At 40.1% G+C, this 24,847-nt stretch overlaps 1 protein-coding gene across 27 annotated transcripts in view; it reads left to right on the forward strand.

The window, feature by feature from the left end:
* Positions 1 to 24,847, forward strand: part of PPFIA1 (PTPRF interacting protein alpha 1) — a 95,910-nt gene that overhangs the window by 60,779 nt on the left and 10,284 nt on the right. For 9 of the 27 annotated variants that reach the window (XR_010600586.1, XR_010600588.1, XR_010600589.1 and 6 more), the window contains 8 exons: positions 312 to 484; positions 1,167 to 1,260; positions 12,471 to 12,552; positions 12,680 to 12,880; positions 18,942 to 19,117; positions 19,202 to 19,299; positions 20,504 to 20,679; positions 21,320 to 21,388. Coding sequence is in view for 21 of the 27 variants with exons in the window: in XM_065592649.1 (XP_065448721.1) it covers positions 312 to 484; positions 1,167 to 1,260; positions 12,471 to 12,552; positions 12,680 to 12,880; positions 18,942 to 19,117; positions 19,202 to 19,299; positions 20,504 to 20,679; positions 21,320 to 21,388 (1,069 nt within the window). In the remaining 6 variants the exon portion in view is untranslated. Of the gene's footprint in view, positions 1 to 311; positions 485 to 1,166; positions 1,261 to 12,470; positions 12,553 to 12,679; positions 12,881 to 15,618; positions 15,682 to 16,172; positions 16,200 to 18,941; positions 19,118 to 19,201; positions 19,300 to 20,503; positions 20,680 to 21,319; positions 21,389 to 24,847 lie in introns of all 27 variants that reach the window. The other 18 variants (XR_010600583.1, XM_042849142.2, XM_065592643.1 and 15 more) reach the window with 3 other exon arrangements.

A 24,847-nucleotide genomic window follows, 5' to 3' on the forward strand; every position in this document is an offset into this window, starting at 1 on the left:
AATAAGATCTCTTAATAAGAAAAGGGGTAAAATGTTGAGACATTGGATGTTGTCCAGTGTTTTTTTGGTTTTTTTTTATTTTTTTTTTTATGCTCCATTTAATCTTTTGCTACATCTTCTGGTGATGCTTTTCGCATCTTTTGTGACAAGAAATGTTTAAAAACTGGAAATTAATTTGCTGAGGTAACTTGACAGTCTTCATTAGCTTCCACCAAAACCTCAAATTGCCATAAAAAATGTAATGTGCTAAAAGTGGGGATTATTTTGTGTGTGTTCTTTTACAGACTAAAAGAAGTTCTTTTTCTCTAAAGTTCTACAGGTTCTCAAGATGGGCAAGTAAGCAACCCCAGTAGCAGTAATAGTAGCCAGGATTCCCTTCACAAAGCCCCTAAAAAGAAGGGGATCAAATCTTCTATAGGTCGCTTATTTGGTAAGAAAGAAAAGGGTCGAACTGGACAAACCAGCAAAGAATCTTTGGGACAAGGTTGGTTTGTTATCTTCTAACTAGTGTATTATCAATAGTATAAAAGGAAGGAAAGACTTAGGCCATGTTTACACTTACCGGGGATTGATGCTGCTGCGATCGATGCAACGGGGGTCGTCTTAGCGGGTCTACTGAAGACCTGCTAAATTGACCGCAGAGCGCTCTCCAGTCGACTCTGGTACTCCACCAAAATGAGAGGAGTAAGATAAGGCGACAGGAGAGTGTCTCCCATTGACACAGCACGGTGTTATTCACGTAGTTGGAGTAGCGTAACTTAAGTTGACTTACTGCAGTAGTGTAGACAAGGCCTTAGTCTCATGGTATACATTTTTAATGTGTTTTTCTAAGTAATGTTTATTTTAGATTCTAGGTGCATGACATGTGGAGTGGGGAGAGAATAAAAATATTCTGAAATGCTTGTTCATGTCTCATATTCAAGTACTGTATGCTTTAGTGTATCTCTGGAAAAAAAGGGCTGTCTTTTTAATTTCTTCTCCTTATTGTATGACATTAATAAAATGAGTTACCGATAGAAACATAATTGGACAATTACTGCTGATTAGTAACATTACAAAGTACTAATTACTTTGTTCAGGAATATGATAGTTATGCTAGTTTATACGAATACATTCAAGGTAAAATACAAAAAATGTCATTAAGTACCTATTTTTATTCCTTGTAGTTGGCTTGGCAGAAACAGACAATTCATCTCAAGATGCCTTAGGACTCAGCAAACTTGGGGGACAGGCAGAAAAAAATAGAAAACTACAGAAAAAGTAAGTTATCAAATATGTAATTTAGGTGAAATGAATAATTTCTTTGTTTAAAGGAAAAATTCCAAACATTATGCCTGATGCAGTATCAAGCCTCATTAAGTTTTGCAGACTTATTTTTTTACATACATCTCCAATATAGTGCGTTTTAAAAATGAGTTGTGATCTTGGCAAACCTGATGTGATAGCGTTTAGCACTAAAATCACTACTGTAAAAAATGAGAAATGAATTTTGGAAAAGTAAAAATGGACTTAGTAAAAAACATGCCTTGAAACAGAGATGGTCATTTTAGATTTCTGCTCTTGAGGTTTGTTCCTTGTGTAAATCGCTGGCAAGAGTCCAACAAGTGTCTGGCTGCCAGCTGAGAGCCACATAGTGCAAGCCTACCTGCTTGGAATATTAGGGATCCCTAGTGCGTCCAGCAGCTAGTTCTTTTTAACAATTGACTATATGAAGCAATTCCTTTCTGCATAACTGCTGCTACTCATTTTGTCTGTTCACTAAATTTATTACTTAAGATTTTTCGTTTTTTTCTTGTCTGCTTAAATGGCTTTTGGCAATTTAAAACAATTAATTTTTGCTATTGGCGATGCATTTTGTCCCAGAATTTTTTTTGGTGCATTAGTTTGCTGAACACTTATCTGCCAGTCTTTGGATATACACCTCTACCCCAATAGAATGCAACCCGATATAGCACGAATTTGGATATAATGCGGTAAAGCAGTGGGGAGCCATGGGCCCTTTAACCAAGCCCCGCTGCTTTACCGTGTTATATCCAAATTCATGTGGAGCCCCAGGCCCTTTAAATCACCGCCGGGGAAGCCGGTCCAGTCCAGCACGGCGTACCGGACCGAACTGGATATAACGCGGTCTCGCCTATAAGGCGGTGAGATTTTTTTGACTCCCGAGGACCACATTATATCAGGGTAGAGGTGTATCTACACTTTGAGCTTGATGTGTAATTTCCAGGTCAAGGAGACACACCCATGCTAGCTCTGTTCGCGTAGCGTGCTAAAAATAGAAGTGGGAGGCGTGGCTGCCTTGAGTAGGATCCCATCTGAGATGCTAGATATGTATTGGGGCAGCTAGTCCATCCCACTGCTCACGCCTCCCTGGCTAAACTTCTGTTTTTAGAACATTTAGAGCAAACATGGTTATGTCTCCTTGAGCTGGAGACTACACCTCCAGTTCGAAGTGTAGATGTGCTCTTTTAAGTGACATATTTTAAACAGCAGTCATTTTTTGCCTGGTTTTGGAATCTTTCCAGTAAGTATTAAGGTACAATTTTTTTTTTCTGTTTTGTTTACCTTTTAAAGATGTACTGCATCTTGTGTTATTCCCAAATGAACCAGGCAGCAGAGAGGTAGCAAAGTCCATGAGTGCAGAAGGCAGACGAGATCTTTCATGGTAGTAATCTATGTCTGGATATTTAACTGGCAGAATAGAATACTATTGAAAACTTGAATAGGTAGGCAGAATTGGGATTTAATTGAGTCCTTCCCAGTCACCCTTTTAATAAGATACTAGTTGGCTGTCATTATGTTGTGCATTACAAAAACAACATCATATATTCTTTACATATCAATAGTCTTACTGTTTTTAATCCACCCAACTATCATTTTCCTCTGTGTCAGAAACTAAGCTAAATTGATTTGAGGTCAATTATGGATGTCTTGCTTCATCTTCAGGAAGATTAGGTAGTAAATGTGCAAGAAGCAAGCACATTAGGATCCCTTTTCATTTAAAAGGGAAATTCTATAGTGCTGAAAATATGCTCTTAAATTCAGTAGCAAATAAAAGAAATGTATGGTTAATTGCCAAGAAAATTGGCAACATTTTTATTTGAAATATGTGAATATTGGTAATATATTTTGACGGTAATGACACAAAGAATCATAGAATCATAGAATATCAGAGTTGGAAGGGACCTCAAGAAGTCATCTAGTCCAACCCCCTGCTCAAAGCAGGACCAATTCCCAGCTAAATCATCCCAGCCAGGGCTTTGTCAAGCCGGGCCTTAAAAACCTCCAAGGAAGGAGACTCCACCACCTCCCTAGGTAACGCATTCCAGTGTTTCACCACCCTCCTAGTGAAATAATTTTTCCTGATATCCAACCTGGACCTCCCCCACTGCAACTTGAGACCATTGCTCCTTGTTCTGTCATCTGCCACCACTGAGAACAGCCGAGCTCCATCCTCTTTGGAACCCCCCTTCAGGTAGTTGAAGGCTGCTATCAAATCCCCCCTCATTCTTCTCTTCTAAACAATCCCAGTTCCCTCAGCCTCTCCTCATAAGTCATGTGCTCCAGACCCCTAATCATTTTTGTTGCCCTCCGCTGGGCTCTTTCCAATTTTTCCACATCCTTCTTGTAGTGTGGGGCCCAAAACTGGACACAGTATTCCAGATGAGGCCTCACCAATGTCGAATAAAGGGGAACGATCACGTCCCTCGATCTGCTGGCAATGCCCCTACTTATACAGCCCAAAATGCCGTTAGCCTTCTTGGCAACAAGAGCACACTGTTGACTCATATCCAGCTTCTCGTCCACTGTGACCCCTAGGTCCTTTTCTGCAGAACTGCTACCTAGCCATTCGGTCCCTAGTCTGTAGCAGTGCATGGGATTCTTCCGTCCTAAGTGCAGGACTCTGCACTTGTCCTTGTTGAACCTCATCAGGTTTTTTTCGGCCCAATCCTCTAATTTGTCTAGGTCCCTCTGTATCCGATCCCTACCCTCTAGTGTATCTACCACGCCTCCTAGTTTAGTGTCATCTGCAAACTTGCTGAGAGTGCAGTCCACACCATCCTCCAGATCATTAATAAAGATATTAAACAAAACCGGCCCCAGGACCGACCCTTGGGGCACTCCGCTTGAAACCGGCTGCCAACTAGACATGGAGCCATTGATCACTACCCGTTGAGCCCGACGATCTAGCCAGCTTTCTATCCACCTTACAGTCCATTCATCCAGCCCATACTTCTTTAACTTGGCGGCAAGAATACTGTGGGAGACCGTATCAAAAGCTTTGCTAAAGTCAAGGAATAACACATCCACTGCTTTCCCCTCATCCACAGAGCCAGTTATCTCATCATAGAAGGCAATTAGGTTAGTCAGGCACGACTTCCCCTTCGTGAATCCATGCTGACTGTTCCTGATCACTTTCCTCTCCTCTAAATGTTTCATAATTGATTCCTTGAGGACCTGCTCCATGATTTTTCCAGGGACTGAGGTGAGGCTGACTGGCCTGTAGTTCCCCGGATCCTCCTTCTTCCCTTTTTTAAAGATGGGCACTACATTAGCCTTTTTCCAGTCATCTGGGACCTCCCCCGATCGCCATGAGTTTTCAAAAATAATGGCTAATGGCTCTGCAATCTCACCCGCCAACTCCTTTAGCACCCTCGGATGCAGCGCATCCGGCCCCATGGACTTGTGCACGTCCAGTTTTTCTAAATAGTCCCGAACCACTTCTTTCTCCACAGAGGGCTGGTCACCTTCTCCCCATACTGTGCTGCCCAGTGCAGCAGTCTGGGAGCTGACATTGTTCGTGAAGACAGAGGCAAAAAAATGATTGAGTACATTAGCTTTTTCCACATCTTCGGTCACTAGGTTGCCTCCCTCATTCAGTAAGAGGCCCACACTTTCCTTGACTTTCTTCTTGTTTCTAACATACCTGAAGAAACCCTTCTTGTTACTCTTAACATCTCTTGCTAGCTGCAACTCCAAGTGTGATTTGGCCTTCCTGATTTCACTCCTGCATGCCTGAGCAATATTTTTATACTCCTCCCTGGTCATTTGTCCAATCTTCCACTTCTTGTAAGCTTCTTTTTTGCATTTAAGATCAGCAAGGATTTCACTGTTTAGCCAAGCTGGCCGCCTGCCATATTTACTATTCTTTCTACACATCGGGATGGTTTGCTCCTGCAACCGTAATAAGGATTCTTTAAAATACAGCCAGCTCTCCTGGACCCCTTTGCCCTTCATGTTATTCTCCCAGGGGATCCTGCCCATCTGTTCCCTGAGGGAGTCAAAGTCTGCTTTTCTGAAGTCCAGGGTCCGTATTCTGCTGCTCTCCTTTCTTCCTTGTGTCAGGATCCTGAACTCTACCATCTCATGGTCACTGCCTCCCAGGTTCCCATCCACTTTTGCTTCCCCTACTAGTTCTTCCCTGTTTGTGAGTAGCAGGTCAAGAAAAGCTTTGCCCCTAGTTGGTTCCTCCAGCACTTGCACCAGGAAATTGTCCCCTACACTATCCAAAAATTTCCTGGATTGCCTTTGCACCGCTGTATTGCTCTCCCAGCAGATATCAGGGTGATTAAAGTCTCCCATGAGAACCAGGGCCTGCGATCTAGCAACTTCTGCTAGTTGCCAGAAGAAAGCCTCGTCCACCTCATCCCCCTGGTCTGGTGGTCTATAGCAGACTCCAACCACGACATCACCCTTGTTGCTCACACTTCTCAACTTTATCCAGAGACTCTCAGGTTTTTCTGCAGTTTCATACCGGAGCTCTGAGCAGTCATACTCCTCTCTTACATACAACGCAACTCCCCCACCTTTTCTGTCCTGCCTGTCCTTCCTGAACAGTTTATATCCATCCATGACAGTACTCTAGTCATGTGAGTTATCCCACCAAGTCTCTGTTATTCCAATCACATCATAGTTCCCTGACTGTGCCAGGACTTCCAGTTCTCCCTGCTTGTTTCCCAGGCTTCTTGCATTTGTGTATAGGCACTTAAGATAACTCATCGATCGTCCCTCTTTCTCAGCATGATACAGGAGTCCTCCCCTCTTGCGCTCTCCTGCTTGTGCTTCCTCCCAGGATCCCATTTCCCCACTTACCTCAGGGCTTTGGTCTCCTTCCCCCGGTGAACCTAGTTTAAAGCCCTCCTCACTAGGTTAGCCAGCCTGCTGGCGAAGATGCTCTTCCCTCTCTTCGTTAGGTGGAGCCCGTCTCTGCCTAGCACTCCTTTTTCTTGGAACACCATCCCATGGTCGAAGAATCCAAAGCCTTCTCTCCGACACCACCTGCGTAGCCATTCGTTGACTTCCACGATTCGACGGTCTCTACCCCGGCCTTTTCCTTGCACAGGGAGGATGGACGAGAACACCACTTGCGCCTCAAAGTCCTTTATCCTTCTTCCCAGAGCCATGTAGTCTGCAGTGATCCGCTCAAGGTCATTCTTGGCAGTATCATTGGTGCCCACGTGGAGAAGCAGGAAGGGGTAGCGATCCGAGGGCTTGATGAGTCTCGGCAGTCTCTCCGTCACATCGTGTATCCTAGCTCCTGGCAAGCAGCAGACTTCTCGGTTTTCCCGGTCGGGGCGGCAGATAGATGACTCAGTCCCCCTGAGGAGGGAGTCCCCGACCACCACCACCCTCCTCCTCCTCTTGGGAGTGGTGGTCGTGGAACCCCCATCCCTAGGACAGTGCATCTTTTGCCTTCCAATCGGTGGAGTCTCCTTCTGCTCCCTTCCCTCAGATGGGTCATCTAGTCCACTCTCCGCATTAGTACTTGTAGAGAGAACATGGAAACGATTGCTCACCTGTATCTCCATTGCTGGTGCATGAACGCTCCTCTTTCTCCTTCTGGAGGTCACATGCTGCCAAACCTCCTCACAATCCTTCTGTCCCTGCTGCGCCTGCTCTGAATCTTCAGAACATTGTGGCCGTAGAAGCATCTCCTGACGTCTGTCCAGGAAATCTTCATTTTCCAAAATGCAAAAGAACTATTGCTCCTGAAATTGCTGACACATAGAATCCCGCCTTGTGACTAAATTCTGTTCTAATGATTTTGATAGTTTATGGAGTTTTCAGATATTACCTCTACTTTCTTGAAAGAGAAATGTTAACCTAGCTCAGGAGTCGGCAATCTTTCAGAAGTGGTGTGCTGAGTCTTCATTTATTCACTGTAATTTAAGGTTTCGCGCGCCAGTAATACATTTTTATAGAAAGAGACCTTCTAAAAACATTAGTGTATAATCTATAACTAAACTATTGTTGTATGTAAAGTAAATAAGGTTTTAAAAATGTTTAAGAAGCTTCATTTAAAATTAAATTAAAATGCAGAGCCCCACGGACTGGTGGCGAGGACCCTGGCAGTGTGAGAGCCACTGAAAATCAGCTCGCGTGCCGCCTTTGGCACACGTGCCATAGGTTGCCTACCCCAGCCTAGCTATACCACAGCAGCACTTATTACCATAGCTTTTTGTCTTTCCTCCTTTTTTTTTTTTCTGGAAAATGTTCTTGATTTAGATAATTCCCAATGCCAGCTAAAATTCACATTTTGCAAAAATAAGAACCAGCAAAAACATTCACACTGAATTCTGGCTGTCTTCCACCATCTCAAAAGCTACTTTTTGCAGGTGAAAAATAATCATTTTGCTTTGAAAATTAATATATACTTGCTTCCTGAACTGCCTTTCAAAATTTTGCTACCATTGCCGGAAACTATATTCAATTCAGATTATTGACTGTTATCCATTTACTGATTTTATTTTGAAAATATTTACCCACATTTGCAAGTATGTTACAAGCATAATCTAACTAATTCTTCAAACAACCCCTTGATGTTTACCAGGTGTTGCATATCAAGTTGTAATTTACAAATGGCAAATCCGAATTGGAAATTGTGGCTTTCCCAAGATCACAATGTAGGATTTCAAAATCTCTGATTCCCAGTCCTGTACACTCAGGGAACACATTGATATGTGCTTACTGATCAATATGATGAGGTTTTCATAGTAAATTTCAAAATGTAGAGTATTACCGAAAAGACATAAGTTGTCATAAAAGCCTTGTTATGCTGGTGGAAATATTTAGCAAAAATGTACATTTTCTTTACTTTTACTGCCCCACAGGGCAAAGTATAGAATTCTTCTCTTCAATCTTATATGAGTAGGGGTCTAACATATGGTTGCCAATTGTCTCATTCTGAGCTGGAACGGCTGGTCGAAAAGGGATCCTGGCGGCCCCCGTCAGCAGTGCTGTTAAAAATCCAGTCATCAGGGCTAAGGCAGATCCCTGTCTGCCCTGGCTCCATGTGGCTCCTGAAGTGGCCGGCATTTCCCTCCAGCTCCTAGGCGGATGTGCTGACCCGGCCCCGAAGCTCCCACTGGCTGCGGTTCCCAGCCAATGGGAGCTGCAGAGCCAGCGCTCAGGGCGGGGGCAGAGTGCGGAGCTGCCTGGCCACATCTCCACCAAGAAGCCGAAGGGAAATGCTAGCCACTTCCGGGAGCCGCCTAAGGTAAGCGCCACTCAAAGCCCGTACCCCAGCCATGAGCTCCTTCCTGCACCCAAACTCCCTCCCAGAGCCTGCACCCCCTGCCACACTCTGAACCCCTTGGCCCCAGTCCCCCCTCATCTTTGGCCCCGCACCAGAGCCTGCACTCTCAGTTGGAGCCCCCCCCCACCTTTATACCCAGCCTCAGCCTGGAGCCCCCCTAGCACCCTGAACCCCTCATTTCTGGCCCCACCCTGGAGCACACACACCCAGCCCAGAGCCCTTACACTCTCCTACACACCTGCTCCAGCCTAGAGCTCCCCCTCACACACCGTATCCCTCATTTCTGGTCCCAACCCGGAGCCCACACCCCTAGCCAGAGTCCTCACCCTCTCCTGCACTCCAACCCCCTGCCCAGCCTGGTGAAATTGAGCGAGGGAGGGGGGATGGAGTGAGCAGGGTTGGGGCCTCAGGGAAGGAGCAGGGGGCGGGGCAAGTGTGTTCAGTTTTCTGCAGTCAGAAAGTTGGCAACCCTAATCTAGCATTCTTCAAATCACAGTACTATACTTTTATCAATCCATTCCAAAAACTTGCCAAAGTGCACTGAACATAGGAAGCAAAAATATGTTAGAAATAACTAGAGAAGATCCATCGCCATCTCAGTGGGAATAATCATAAACGTGAAAAGGATCATGTCAGAGCAAATTCTCAAGGCTAATTGCTCAGTTTCAAAAACATATACACAGTGAAGAGTGTCTGAGTGACTCAGTAAGATTCCATACGCTATATTGAAAATCAACAATATTCAGGTAGCTTTTATTAAAAGGATTAAGAATTTCATTCTTTCTGAAACCTTATGTAACTGTAGCAGCAGTGACTAAAAAGCTTCTTTGTGCTTATTTTGTGTATCACTTCATATCTTTTTTTGTTTCTGTATACACAATCTCAAACGTGTTTGCAACAGGCATTGTTACCATTTTATTTGAAGGCTCTATTAATAATCCTATGTTTAAAGAACTGAATTACATTATTTCATTCTGTTTGTTTCTATATTTGTGTTATGAGTTCAATTTAATTGTAGTTTTACATTTTTCCTTCATTGTTTTATTTCCTTATTATTTACCATTTGATGTGGTAGTGCAAAATCAGGGTAAGTTTATATTTAATTTATTAGGATTGTTGTGGATGTGTGAGAAATTTGTTTGGAAACTTGCTTTGATTTTAATGATGTATTAAAAGCCCTAATTGTTCAGCAAATTAAATGCATGTTTTTACAAGAGGTGATGTTTCTATAATAGGCAGTGAAATGTTCTGCTGAAGCATTTATAGCTTGAAAGCTTGTTAACAGTATTTGTTAAGGCATTGACAAAAACAAAGCCGTTTATCTTACACTGCATGTTGTGAATGTACATAATGTGAATTTCAGTACTTCTTTTAAATTATAAAACTGTACAACCTTACTTAATATGATCTAACAATTTTAACTCTGTTTGGAAAGCTGTTTATTAGTACTAAATTTTTCAGTGTTGCTGTGGTTGTCCATTTGCAAGGTTGACTATTGTGCTTTATCCCATGAGATAACTTCATGCTTTTTCTTGCTTAACCTACATTGTTTTTGATTGTGTTGCATATGTCACCTCTCCATTCTGTGAATGACCCTGTCTTGCTACCCTTTTTAGCATCTTCAGCACTATAGTGTTAATGCTTTTTCATACTGTACAAGTAACAAAATAATACAAGATTATTGGATATTGATTCCTTGCATAGGCAATGGAATTTTGTAATTGCCTGGAATTTTATTTTGACCTCACCCCTTAAAATTTGCAAACCCATATGCAAAATTGGATGTACACTGGTGATGGGATGTGAGTCCTAGATTATATGGCAGTAGGGAACAGGATGTACCCTTTAAAACTGTTTAATTCCAAATTTAAAAAAAAAAGATATAGAATTTCTTTACAAAATGTAAATAGTTTTGGACTATTAGCTGGGCTTCATTAATTAAGTAATTTCAGCCTTAACTCTTTTTTTGTTGGTTTTGTTTGCAAATAATTATTTTAAATAATCCATTTTAAAAACTAGGATTTTATCACAAAATAAGAAAATAACCTGTCAGCTTTAAGTATTCATTTTCTGGATGAGAACTTGTTTTTTGCTTGCAAGGTTATTTTCAACCTTACTACTATCGTCTAGTGGGACTTCAGTCTTTCCTGGGCCAATACATTCACCTAAAAAAACTATAGGCGGAACAGTAAAATCAATGATCTGTCTGTTGATCGCCAGCAACTGGCTAATTTTTTTGATTTCTCATAGTCTTGACACTTTAATATATATGAATAAAATATAAGGCTTTTCTGTACCCTGACCATAATTGTTACATTGCAGAGCTGTATTTGTACTAAAGTAATCTTGTGGCTGTAGCATTCTAAAACTTCATAATTTTGACAGTTCCTTAAGCCTAGAATCATTCAATATTCTAGGTCTAGAGGTGTAGACATTGTTTGCTTTTGATGAACACCTATTGACTTAAATGGTAAGAGACCATGAGTATGTAGCCAAGGATACAGTATCTTGTTACTGCACATATATTTTTAATGGAATACTGTACCAGAGATGGAGCTGGATTAGTAAAGAAAGTTCTTGGTGACTGTTGTATTTAAAAAAAATTATGGAGATTCATTCATGAGAATAACTGGTCCAGATTTATAAGCTGGATGAACAATGGGGAAGAAGAAAAAGCAAAATTGAAACGTTACAAAATTCATCCAATTAGCTAGCTCTAACTTTGGCTTTTTAAAAGTATACCGCCAATGCACAAAATCATGCTGTCAGTCTAAGTTTATTTTTTGTTGAATTTTTCTCTCTTACCTTTAATTAAATATAACATGCAAATACTGTTGCATGGTATAAATGCCACATAATGCAAGTTCTCATTTGCCTGTTTACTTGGGTCTAATTGTGGCAAATGCAGGTTTTAACCACCTTTGGGACCTCTTCAACTGCCTTTATAATGTGTACAATAACTACATGCATACTGTAATGCAAATAGTTGGGATTGTACTGCCCATACTCTAGCCTTAGTCTTTTTTCATTGCAAGCGGGCAAATCCTGGTAGCTTAATGGACAAAACTGAACTTCAAAAGACCTTGCATAAATTCCATCTGGTGCAGAATGCAGTTGCTTAGGATGTCTGAAATTATTTCCTTGTTGTAGGATTCAACAATATTGATTATAATTTCTTTAATTTAGAAGCCATTAAAGAGTCCCTGTCCAGTAATATTTTAATGCTGTGTATGTATTAGAATCCAAAAAGCCAAACATAATGTTAGTCCAAGTTCTGTTTTCAGATATATGAGTGAGACTGTATAAGCTTAATTCTCCCCGGGGAGGATGAGGAGGTATAAATAAGTGGGGAAGAGAGAAGTTGGGGAGTATGTCAGATATTTTATAGAAAACCTAAAATGAAACTTTTTAAATTAGTGTTTACAGAGGGTTTCTATGACAAAGCAATATGTTGTAATAGTCGTAAAGCATATTAATTCACTGAATAATAGCAAATTTGCTACATAAGCAGTAAGTGATGTCTGTTTTAACCAGTTTCTCACCAGCATAGATTGATTGTTCTCAACCTTTTCTACCAATCCACCTCCAAATTACATGGGACTCACCTCTCATTTAGCAAAATGGTAAATGGGCAGGGTGAACACAACCATTTGGCGCATGTTTGCAAACCCCTGGCACAGAGCATTTTCTAGTTCCAAAAAAGCAAGACTTTAGCATTTCTGCCATACTGAAATTTTACATTAAACATGCCATGCCACATTTGCTATGGCCCTGTCCTCTTTTCGGGTATCTTACAGTGTCTGTAAGATTGTTAAAGGAGGAAAGCTGGATGAAGGAAACAAAATACTGGTGTTTAAATAAATGAAACATAGAGTTTAAATGACTATTTCAATATTATTTTCTCTTCATTTAATGACTGTTTTTATAATTTTAGACATGAATTGCTTGAGGACGCTAGAAGGCAAGGTCTGCCTTTTGCACAATGGGATGGCCCTACTGTGGTGGTGTGGCTAGAGGTAAGTGATCCCATTTTAAAAGATAAGGTACCTATACAGGAGAGACTTGTAGCATTTTTAGTAACTTGAAGATTTGAAGAAACATATATTTACATATACTACTGACATATTATTTTCTATTTGCCAGTTATGGGTAGGGATGCCAGCATGGTATGTGGCCGCTTGCCGAGCAAATGTGAAAAGTGGTGCCATCATGTCTGCCTTGTCTGATACGGAAATACAGCGTGAAATTGGAATCAGTAATCCTTTGCACAGGTTGAAACTGAGGCTTGCCATTCAAGAGATCATGTCACTAACAAGTCCATCTGCCCCTCCTACGTCAAGAACGGTAAGAAAAAAACTGGAAGTAACTTAAGCCAGTGGGAGGGAAATCACTACTGAAACAGCATCAAACATTTTTTTTCTCTGCTCTGTTAAATACAGAAATTTCTTCAGCAGACTCCAGAATTCTAATTGAAGAATATTGTGAGTGGGAAACTTGAGTTTTTAAGAGAAATTTTCAGAAATGTACATTAAAGTGCAAAGGACCACATAACAATTTAAAAAGAGGAGACTTTTAGTTTCCAAAAAACTCGTGGAATAACTATCATATTAGCTTATAATAGATCTTACAATATTCATGTTTTTAGCAGTAAAGTAAAGCGGACACTGTATGCTATTGCAGAAGTTAAGCGAAGATGTCTACTGATTTTTTGTTTAGGGAAAGATTAGCTATTTTTCATTTCAACATGACAGTCTATTTTAAATGAGGGAAATATTAAGAATAGGTATAATTTGCCAGGTGTATATTGTATAATTTTTTTATTAAGGACTATAACATACATCTATAACTGTTTTAAATTAAAGGAAGACTTAATTTTAGAATTTGTAAAAGATTGAGTAAGTTGCTATCAGAGAGAAATTAAATCAGCTGAATGGGTGATAAGAATTCTGAGCAATGGCATCATCTCAGTATAATTGATCATTAAGGCTGCGAGTCTATCACAGAAGTCACGGATTCCATGACCTCCGTGACTTCTGCAGCAGCTGGTGCTGGCTTAGGGGCTGCCCAAACCGGGCAGTGCCTGGGCCAGAAGCAGCAGTTTGGGTGTGTGGGAGAGGGCTGGGGCGGGGTGGGGAGGCGTTTACCTCATGGTGGGGGGCTCAGGCAGCGGAGGGGCTGGGGGGGAGGGGGCTCCACGCTGCCTGTGCCCGCAGCTCCCATTAGCTGCAGTTCCCAGCCCATGGGAGCTGCAGCAGCTGGCTCTTGTGGTGGGAGCAGCGTGCAGAGCTGCAGGGACGCAGAGCTGGGTAGGGAGCCCCTGCCAACCCTCCCCCCAGCTCCAGCAGGGGTCCCACTTCTGGGCTGCATGCCGCCCCCCAGCACCAGCGGGGGTTCCCGGGCCACTTCTTCCAGCACCCGCAGTGTCCCCGGACCGCCGCCGCCCAAGTTTTAGTCGCAGGTATTTTTAATGAAAGTTATGAACAGGTCACAGGCCGTGAATTTTTGTTTACTGTCCGTGGCCTGTCCAGGACTTTTACTGAAAATACCCGTGACTAAAACGTAGCCTTATTGATCATGAACTGTGACTATTGCCGTGAGAAACTGTGATTTTTATGGGCTCCATGTGGGCATAGTGGTACACCTGCATTTAGCCAGTGGCAGTATTGGTGCTTGTAATTGGCATGTTGCATATACGCTCTGAATTTTGCTGGAGAACTGCCATGATTTAAAAACATTTGAGTTACTTTGCATAATTTAAAGTATTTCTATAATTGCATGAGACTTTCTAGTAAAAGGAGAGGGTTGAATTGATATAATTATATTCTGTCGTGTACTGTTAATGAGAGGCACTGACTCCTCTTGGAGAATATTGGAAAACATCCTGGGTAAAGGATATTCTGATTTATTTTCATTCCCCTTTTTATGTTGCTAGAGATATTGTTCAAAAACAAACCTTTGTTGTTGTTGTTGCTGATGACTTGTTTGTTTAATCTCAAGTCAAAGAATATTGACAGATCATTATGCCATAATGGGATGAGTTCAGAAGCAGCAGACAAAATATATTAATGCAAATGTTAGTAATTTAGGAGGAAAAAAAAATAGAAAAATTCTCCAGAAAATAAATCAGTATAGTTAGTTTTAAATACTATGGCTTTTTAAGTATGTTTTTTTCATACCGTTTCCATAAGGTAGCAATGTTTCATAAAGTAGAATGTCTCTTCTATTACGGAATGGGTTTTTTTGGTACTTCCTTACTTAGTGGGCTTATGCAGATGTGGAAAAATTTGTTCCAGTAATAATAAAAAGCCATCTTTTGTTTATAAAACCAAAATCAGATTCACAAATTATAATTATGCTAAATCCTTACATAGGTCTCATCCTACATTCATATTGCACCAAATGGTCTAATTACTTAAATGGGAGTGTTATGGATCTTTGTCTGCATGATCATTCTGACTACTGTGTAGGGAAATATTTCTGGAAATATTTCAGGCTTGAACAGAGAACAAGTGGCTATTGCAGAAACTGCTTTATAAGTATTGGTAATAATTTTAGCAAAATACATATGACATTTAGTAGATTAGTATCACTCCTCACTGAAAATAGTGACTAAAAAAAAGTTCAAGAATACTTTTAAATGTACAGAATTACAAAAATGTTTAATAAAATTAAAATTGCAGTTGTGTTAGAATGTTGTCCAGAAGTACATGCAACACACCAAAGGAAAATTTGTAGTTAAGAACAAATAACTTATAAAAGGGACATTATTAAAATGAATATTTTAGAATTTTGTTCAACATTACAGTTCTTGTCATAGTTGATTTGTTAATAACATCAATGTAAACTATTTAACACACTTTGTAATTGTTAAATAATCTTTGAAGGGAGATGCCCCATGTCAGTGCACCTTTTATTCTACATTATCATTTTAAGTAAATTTGTACTTCAGACTTTAGAAACCATTGCTTTTGCCCATGCCTGCTCCTTATATGTACCTATTGCTTATATATTCTGCAACCTTTCCTCTTTGTTACTGCTTTCCTTTCATTGGATGTGATTGGTTCACTGTGGGGTCATATTAGACCACGGGAAATGTCTGGGTAACACATGAAGAAATGGAAAATCTTACAGCCACGCCACAAACGGTTAGTTACAGCACTGCCACTTCTGTTCCTTATAGTGCTTTTCCAACTTTTTGATTGCTTGAATCATGTGCCTTTTAGTCTTTCAAAAGAATGAAAGTATTAAAATAGCTCAAGTATTTGGATTATGGCTTCCTTTAGTTACTAACCCTATATGAAATTATAATTCACACTTCACTCTTTTTTCCCCTTGGGGACAAAAAAAAAAAAATCAACAATGATTCTTACTGAAGGCAGACTAACTGTGTTGTGTGTACAATTTATTTGCACATAAATTTCTTCTTTACAGAAAACCCAATCAGTACAAGCATTTTCCTACTTCCATTAAATTTTATATTGTTTGTTTTTAAATGCATGTTGCTTGCATTCTTTAGATTTTTAGCATGCCATAAAGATACTGCATCTGCTCTGCATCTTTAACTTTGCTCTTAATACTAAACTTATAAATACTAATATTTGTGTGTTCTTTTGCTTTTCTAACCACATAACATCAGGAAGATGAGGAGGGAAGCTGGGCTCAGGTTGGAGATTTTATATAATTTATTATACAGTATATGTAAAGCAACACAATGCAATTAGAGCATGAATGCTAATCTTTGTTTTCCTCTAAGAATGTTTTGATAATCTAAATTTGTAGATATTATTACTAACCTTATAAACTGGCAATGTGATTCTCAGACTATATTTTGTAGTTCACTCATTTTAAAATTTGCTGATGCATCATGAACAAATTTGAAAAAAAAAATATTTTGTTTAGAAGTTAAGACTATCATAATACAGTGGGCACTGCACTAAGTTTATAAATAAAATATATTGTTTTTCTTTCCTCTTTCCAAGTCTATTTAATATAACAGGAATATTCAAAAGTCCTGCTTATTGTTTGTTACTTAAACTGTTTGTCCTCTGTGACATTATAACAAGTTAATGTGAAAACTGTTCTCTCTTAAACTGTGGTCTATGACTTTGTGGACTGAGCAGCAGAACAGACCAAATGGTTAGAGAATTGATTTAATACAAAATAACTCCTTATTGCATCTAAAGCCTAGAATGCTATGGAGATGCTGGCTCTGTGTCAGGCCAATGGTTCAAGGAAAATATCTGCCGGTTATGGAAGACCCTAATACAATCTCACCGTTACCATGATCGCTGGCCAACTTCTATTATCATAGAGATGCTATGTCCAGGCACAGTGTGTTTTTGTGTCACCAATATAGTCCTGCTTGCACAGTTGTTCAGTCTCAGATCTGTAGTAAGTCCCATTTGTAGCCTCAACTAATAAGATGGAGTCTGTCCAGGGGTGGGTGGGTGTGTGAATATAATATATTATTATATAGAAAAAGGATAAAAAGTAAAATAACTGAGGAGAGCTTCTTTAACCCACTATCTTTGGGCTGTACAACTTCTTGTTTCCTCTCTGGCCTCCAGCACAGTCCTGTTATGGAAAGTATAATTTCTTCTTCGAGTGCTTGCTCATGTTAATTCTATCCTAGGTGTGCGCGTGCGCCATGTGCACAGTTGCTGGAGATTTTTCCCTTAGTGGGATCTGTAGGGCTGGCCCTACTGTCCCCTAGAGTCCCACCCACATGCACTGGTATAAGGGGCACCGCCGGATCTGCACCCTCTCCATTCCTTCTTCCTGCCAGTGACGGTTGCTTGGAACAATCTTCTTGCTCTCACAGGGCTTCTCTAACAGAGGTCTGTATCAAACAGAACATTTTTCTGCCTGTCTTCTTTCTGAAGCCTCACAGCATTGCTCAGGAACAGAGGCTACACACATTAGACATTAGTTGGGCCCTGGCCTTCTATATTGAAAGGATTAAGCCCTTCCGCAAGTCTATGCAGTTTTTTGTAGCTGTGGCGGACAAGATGAAAAGACTACCAGTGTCATCCCAAAGAATCTCATCCTAGATAATCACCTGCATCCAGGCTTGCCACGAGCAGGCAAAGATTCTGCCTCCAGCTATCATGACAGTTCATTCCACAAGAGCCCAGGCTTCATCAGCAGCATTCCTCATGCAGTTACCAATCTAGGACATCTGCAGGGCCGTGACATGGTTGTTGGTTCATACCTTCTTGTCCCATTATGCCATCACCCAACTGGCCTGTCGTGATGCCAGTTTCAGGAGAGCAGTGTTGCAATCGGCATGACTGTAAACTCCAAGCTCACCTCTGGGGATACTGTTTGTGAGTCACCTAGCATGGAATTGACATAAGCAAGCACTCAAGAAAAAACTATTACTAACCTTCTGTACCTGTGTTTCTTTGAGATGTGTTGTTCATGTCCATTCCATGATCCGCCCTCCATACCCCTCTGTCAGAGTTACTGGCAAGAAGAAAATGAGGGAGTACAGAGCCAGTGGCATCCCTTATACTGGTACATGTGCACAGGGCTCCAAGAGATGCTAGAACCGGCCTTATGGCTACCAGAAAGGGAAAAATCTCCAGCAATTGTGCACATGGTATGCGCACCCCTAGCATGGAATTGACATGAGCAACACATCTCGAAGAATGACAGTTACGCAAAGTTAGTAGCCATTTTATTAAAACCCCTTTAAACTACTTTTCCAGCTAGTTCATTGGCAGAGTAACTGTCATTTGAGCTCAAAGCTTAATTGGAGTCAGACACCTAACTGCGCTTTAAAAATCTCCCCCAGAGCTTGTCATTCAAAGACAAGGAGCCTTCAAAATAGGGAATAGCAGTTACAGCTATGAGCCCAGAAAAAGATGTTTCGTGTTTTGTGTTTTTTCACCAGTATCAATTTCCCAAAACTCCTGTTAATATTCAAAAGTCTGCTGTGAATTTGGCTGTCTGAATGGGGAGAGTACAGGAAAATAAAATACATTACACCACTTCAGAAAAAAATTTCAATTTTTTTCATGAGACATGGTGTGTTCAATATTTCATCAGTTATGTTGTTATATTTTATGGTGTCAAACTGAATTTGAGGAACATGCAAAAAGTCATCAAAATTTGATACAAAAATTAATGGAAATTTTACTTATTCTGAACGTTTTTATATTCCCTTTTTTAAATAAGCATCCTTTTCCAATGAAAAGATTAAATGTAAAGTGGCAAACTTCAACTCAAAACTTTCATAGTGTATTTTTTCCAAACTAAAAAGTACCAGTTAAAAAATGGAAGGCAAGGCAACTTTTAAAAATACTATATACTAATGTGAAGTTTAGGGAAAGACATTGTTTAGTGTTTCTTTGCTTTTGATATGAGTAAATCACACTTAATTCTTATTTTTTTTAAAAAACAGACTCTAGCATACGGTGATATGAACCATGAGTGGATTGGCAATGAGTGGCTCCCCAGTTTGGGGCTCCCTCAATACCGCAGCTACTTCATGGAATGTCTTGTTGATGCTAGAATGCTAGATCACTTGACTAAGAAAGATCTCCGTGGACAACTTAAAATGGTTGACAGTTTTCATAGGTAAATAGACTTAAAGCAGTCTTCTTCATACTCTTGATTAAGTGTTCTAGCTTATCCCTAAATATGTTTTTCTTTTCCCAACAGAAACAGTTTCCAGTGTGGTATTATGTGTTTGCGAAAATTAAATTATGACCGAAAAGAACTTGAAAGAAGAAGAGAAGAAAGCCAGAATGAAATAAAAGGTTAACTATTTCTGTCTTGGCTTCACTTTAGATTTTAAAGTCTTCCCAGTAAGATGCCTCAAAATTGCATTACTTTAAAATTTAAGTCAATTACTTTAAATTGGAAAGTATTATTTCATGGCGTCGTAGAAATGCCATATGGAAGTGACCTATTAGTAGGGCCCTCTGTAGTCTACAATTCTGTAGCTACAGAATATGCCATAGAACCCACTGTAGAACAATTGCGCTGTGAAATTAGCTTTCATTTAATTTTGTTTCTAACCCTTATTGTTCTGAAGAAAATTTTCCAAGTGTGAACTAAAGAAACTGTTTTATTTCAGAAAACATCTCTGAGATGACAGTTGTCCCCATTTTTTCAGTAACTCTGAAGCCTACAATTATCTGATAGTTTGCAAATATTAACCATTTTGTTACTGTGGATTTTTTTGTTTTTGTTTTAATGAAAAACATCCAGTTAATTTGTGAATACTGAAGAGGGGATGGAGGTAGTGGGAAAGCAGGAGTAGGAATTCAAGCCCACACCTTACCTCCTGCATTCCCAAGGAAGAAGGAAGATCAAATGCAGTAGTAAGCTATAGGGAAAATCACTGTTTTTAAAGAACTGAAATAACCTATCAATATAGAATTGCCCTTGCTCTCCAAGGATAGGAATGTCTAACCGTTAAAGGGGTTTGTGGGATGGAAAGAGTTTCTCCACCCACATAAGTGCCAGGCGAAAAGGTGCAGTCCATGCGGTCTGAGGAGCACAAGGACTGCTCCAACCATACTTCCTCACAGGCAGGGAGGAGGGTGGGCTATATCCCCCACTTCTCCACACCCACCCATAAAGCAGGACAGCGTAAACTGCAGTAAATGAAGAGGTGTTGGCAATGAGCACTGTCTCCCTTTGCTCTGTGGAGCACAGAAAGGAATTCTGTGTTGTCAATAAAAACATCTGCTGCATATTGAAAATGTAGAGACCGCATAAAATGAATTGAATATCAAATTAAATAACCCAAATATTTGATACTTATTTCAAGCAGATTTCTCCCTCTGAACTCTCCCAGAGACTGGTTGGCTCCATATCACCCCTTGCTGTGGCCTGTGCCTAAGTGACGCAACTGAACCTTATGCCAATGTAATATAGAAGAAACAAGACTTGTAGTTATTTGTATAGACATTTTGTTATGCAGTTTTATATAGCATATTTGTTTTTCTTCTTTAGATGTTCTTGTATGGAGCAATGACAGAATGATTCGCTGGGTACTGTCAATCGGTCTTAAAGAATACGCAAATAACCTTATAGAAAGTGGAGTTCATGGTGCACTTGTGGCCTTAGAGGAAACTTTTGATTTCAATGCATTAGCTTTATTATTACAAATACCTACTCAGAACACACAGGTAATAACTGTAATAACTTCATGTCTGCTGATTTTTTTTTCCCTAGCCATTTTAATAAACCATATTGTCATACAATCTAATTTTATGTAAGCAAGTAATCGTTTTAGTCAACTGTAGAAATTTTAAAAATCGAATGCTATCTATACTGTGTCTTCTACCATAGATTTGGAAACATATCACAATAAAACTTAAAATTTTCCATAATTTCTACCATGTGATCTAATTAATTTATTTGTATTAAACAGGTTTGTTTTCTCACAGCACATCTTCTCCTATAAATTGGCCTATCCTTTATTATCACTTATTTGTCTCTTGTAATACCCACGGTGTGCTAGGTGCTCTATAAATGCAAAGAAAAAGCACTCTTTTCACTGTGCAGTCATTAATTTTGCATGTGATAGCATGAATTTTCATGACACAGATATAAGATTGACTGACTGCACGGAAATCCCCCCTTAAATGTGTAATTGCAACTTAGCAAGTACTAAATTAATGCCATATTGCACAATACTGTGATAATAGTGTTACCATATATTCATTTTATAATGTGTACATAGGAATAGTTTTTTAAATGTGCTATAGGTGCTTATGGTTTGTTGGCTTTTCAAGATTCACTTTAATGCCTTTATTTTTAATTTAGGCTCGTGCTGTTTTGGAGAGAGAATTTAATAACCTTCTTGTTATGGGCACTGACAGGAGATTTGAAGAGGTGAGTTTTGATTTATTGGTCTGTTTGAATTTGCATTAAGAAGAAGCCTGATCTCTGATCAACCTATTAAAATGAAGGCATTTGGATTGGATAGTCTCTTTAAACTATTACTATACAGAGAATGGTTTTTAAAAAGTGGAAGCCTTAACTTGAATTTTCTTATCTTTGTGAGTTACTGTATGTATTTTGTGTATATTTGGCTCATATTTAGACAGAATTATTCTGAACTTCAAAGTGTGAGGTGCTCAGCAAATTTGTCTTGCCTGTAACTTTAACCATAGTTAGTGCCAGAGAATGCCTTTTTGTCTGAATCCATCTCTCTTCCTAAAATATAAGTAAGTGAGGGACTACTGACACTCATTTAATAAGACATAGTATATATAGATGTGTGTAAGCATGTAGCTCGGCCAGTGTACCTAGCCTTAATCTGCAGCACTCCTTCTATTCTAATTCTGGGTCTCTCTTGAGCACACTACTAGTAGGCTGTTGGCTTTATAACTTGTAAAATGTAAACCAAGATAAAATTACCAAATTCTCATATACTTTGTATCCTTATTCAATTTATGATCTGAATGCATTTTTAAAGCAAGAACATCTTAGTTCTTAAGTAATGTAGGTGAAAATATCAGAGGGGTAGCCGTGTTAGTCTGGATCTGTAAAATGCAACAGAGTGTCCTGTGGCACCTTTAAGACTAACAGATGTATTCGACATATCTGACGAAGTGGGCATTCACCCACGAAAGCTTATGCTCCAATACATCTGTTAGTCTTAAAGGTGCCACAGGACTCTCTGTTGCCTTTTTTAGGTGAAAAAAGTGTGTTTATCATTTCTGCTTAATACTCAAGTGGGTTAGTAAATCTTACTGTATCATGATGCTGTAGTTATTTGTATTCAGAAGTGATGTTTAGCGCAACACCTGTATTTTCAGGTGCTTATAAAACATGGACAGAGTAGAAGGTCACAGTTGTTAAATGAAAAGTTAGAAGTGATACTGTAACATTATGGAAGTTGAAAAAGAAAATAAAAACAGTAGCGATAAGATGAAAGACAAATTTAAGTTTTATTCTTCAAGTGGCATCAGTGGGGGATTAAATATTCAAGAGCATGTGTTCATTTGAACTTCTGTGCTGCTGATGTAGCCAGATGTGCAGTGCAAAGTGCACCATAGGCAGACTGCAGATTTGTTACCTGCTGAGGTGAAGAAAGAACAAGTATACTTTTATGATGGAACTTACTGTCCCATGACAGAACTTATAAACTGGTTTTATGAACATTTGAAACATCTCCGAGGAAGTGGATTTCCCCAGAACATATGTAACAATGTTTATTTAGCACTCTTATCAAGAGAAATAGGATGTTAATCTGATGACTTTCAATGCAGAGATTCATGAAAATCATCAGAATGCCCTCCAGAGGCCATGCATAACCTCAGAGGTAGAAGGAAAAAGTTACTTGCTTCAGTGAGAGAGCTAGTCCCAGGAAAGCTACATCTATTATTGCTCCCTTTGGTTTCTAGTATTCTTTTCTAGTGCTGTTTTTAGCAAGTGGGACCCATTTGATTTTCATCTAAATAGTTCAGCATCATTCTGTGTTACATGAACTGCTTTTTTCCACAGCACAGCATTTTAGGTAGCTTATGACTTGCCATTTTTTTACTGGCGTGGATAGTTCCAACTTCACCCACTCTCACTGTCTGCCTTCTTTACAAAGAACAATTTAAAGCAGAACTTTTTCTTCTTCTGAAGGCTGTATCCCATGCCACTCCTTTTTCACAAGTCCACCCAATCAGCTGTTGTTTGTTTTTCCCCTCCTTTTAGTGCCCAGTTATCTAAATAGATTGGATCTTTTTTTCCAAGAAATGTTTTTAAGCTGTTCCCTTTTCAGTTAGCAAGTGCACTTTATAGCATGGGCTACAAGCCATGCTATAAGGCAGTGCTTTTGTGAGATCTCTTATGTAGGATTGTATCTGTCCTCCCAAGTGGAAAGCCTCCCAAGTGTTGTAGTAGTGGTAATGGCAGTTCAATAAGTGGCACTTACTCTGTTTCAGTATTTAACTGATGCCTCTACATAGTGCTAGGGGGATTGGCGCTGGAGGTGCCCATTTTTCAGAAGAGAGTTAAGACCTAGAATCTTTCCATTTGCAGTTATTAAAGCTATGTGGTACTTTTTGAAAGCAGTGAGCTTAAAGCCTAGTTTCCCAGCCAAATTCAAACTTGCATAGTAATATATTGTATAATATTTGTGCAGAATGTCCTACCAGAGACAGCTATATGTCACTAATAGCCTAGTGATCTGTTTTTAATCTTTCAGGCAGGCTGGGATTATTCTTAATGAAAGCTTCACGTAAATATTTATTTCTTCCTCCTACTACTTAGAAGACATATTTAAAGTAAATTCCAAATACATATTAGGAAATTGAAGAATTAATTTTTTGAGATTTTGTGGTGCAACTCTGAGGCTTTGTACATGTAGCTGCATGGCGCAGCCAAAACCAGGCTGCGTCCATGCTGTGATGTGTAGCTACAAGTCTGTGAAAGGCTCTGGCAAAGGGCAGACAGAAGGGCTTTCCCCCTTGCCTCTCCCCTGCTAGAGCCTTTCCATGTTGTGGGGAAAGGTTCCAAAAATGGGGAGCTTCTGGAGTCTTTTCTGTGCCAAAGACAGACTTGGCCATGGGAGGCAGCAGGAAAAAAATAAGCCTTTCCCATCTGCCTCTTCCTGCCAGAGCCTTCTCCCAGCTGGGGGAGTCTCTTCCTGTAGAGGGCAAAGACTCCCGCAGCAGGACACTACAATATTAAAAATAGCAGTGTAGATGGGAAGGTTTGGCGTGGGTGAGTAGAAAGCATGTAGGGTATGTACATGTATACCCACACCCTTCAGGCACGTCTTTACTCTGGTTGCCTAAGGGCTTGTCTTCACTACCCGCCTGAATCGGCGGGTAGAAATCGATCTCTCGGGGATTGAATTATCGCGTCGGGACATGACAATCGATCCCCGAATCAATGCACGTACTCCACCAGCGCAGGTAGGAGTAAGCGCCGTTGACGGGGGAGCCACGGCGGTCGATTTGCCGCCGTCCTCACAGCGGGGTAAGTCGGCTTGGATACGTCGAATTCAGCTACATATTTGTGTAGCTGAATTTGCGTATCTTAAATCAATCTCCCCTCAGTGTAGACCTAGCCTAAGCTATGCCACACCAGCTACACTACTGTTTATACCTGTGCTGGGGGGCTATGCAGATATGTACTCTACATACCATCGAAAGGAGTCTGTAATGTAGATGTACTTAAGAGGTGGAAGAGGTATTTACGGTGGCCATAAGACACCCTTGTGCTCTCTGGAGCAGTACTGGATCAGGGTCCCTACCATAATTTAGACAACACAAGGGGCGAGGGGGGTGTCTGTCTAATTTGCCTCCCCAAGCTGCACTATAGGCTGCATCGCTGCCTAGTTGGAATCTC

The sequence above is a fragment of the Chrysemys picta genome, chromosome 4 (assembly GCF_011386835.1).
Source record: "Chrysemys picta bellii isolate R12L10 chromosome 4, ASM1138683v2, whole genome shotgun sequence".
NCBI classification, from domain to species: Eukaryota; Metazoa; Chordata; order Testudines; family Emydidae; genus Chrysemys; species Chrysemys picta.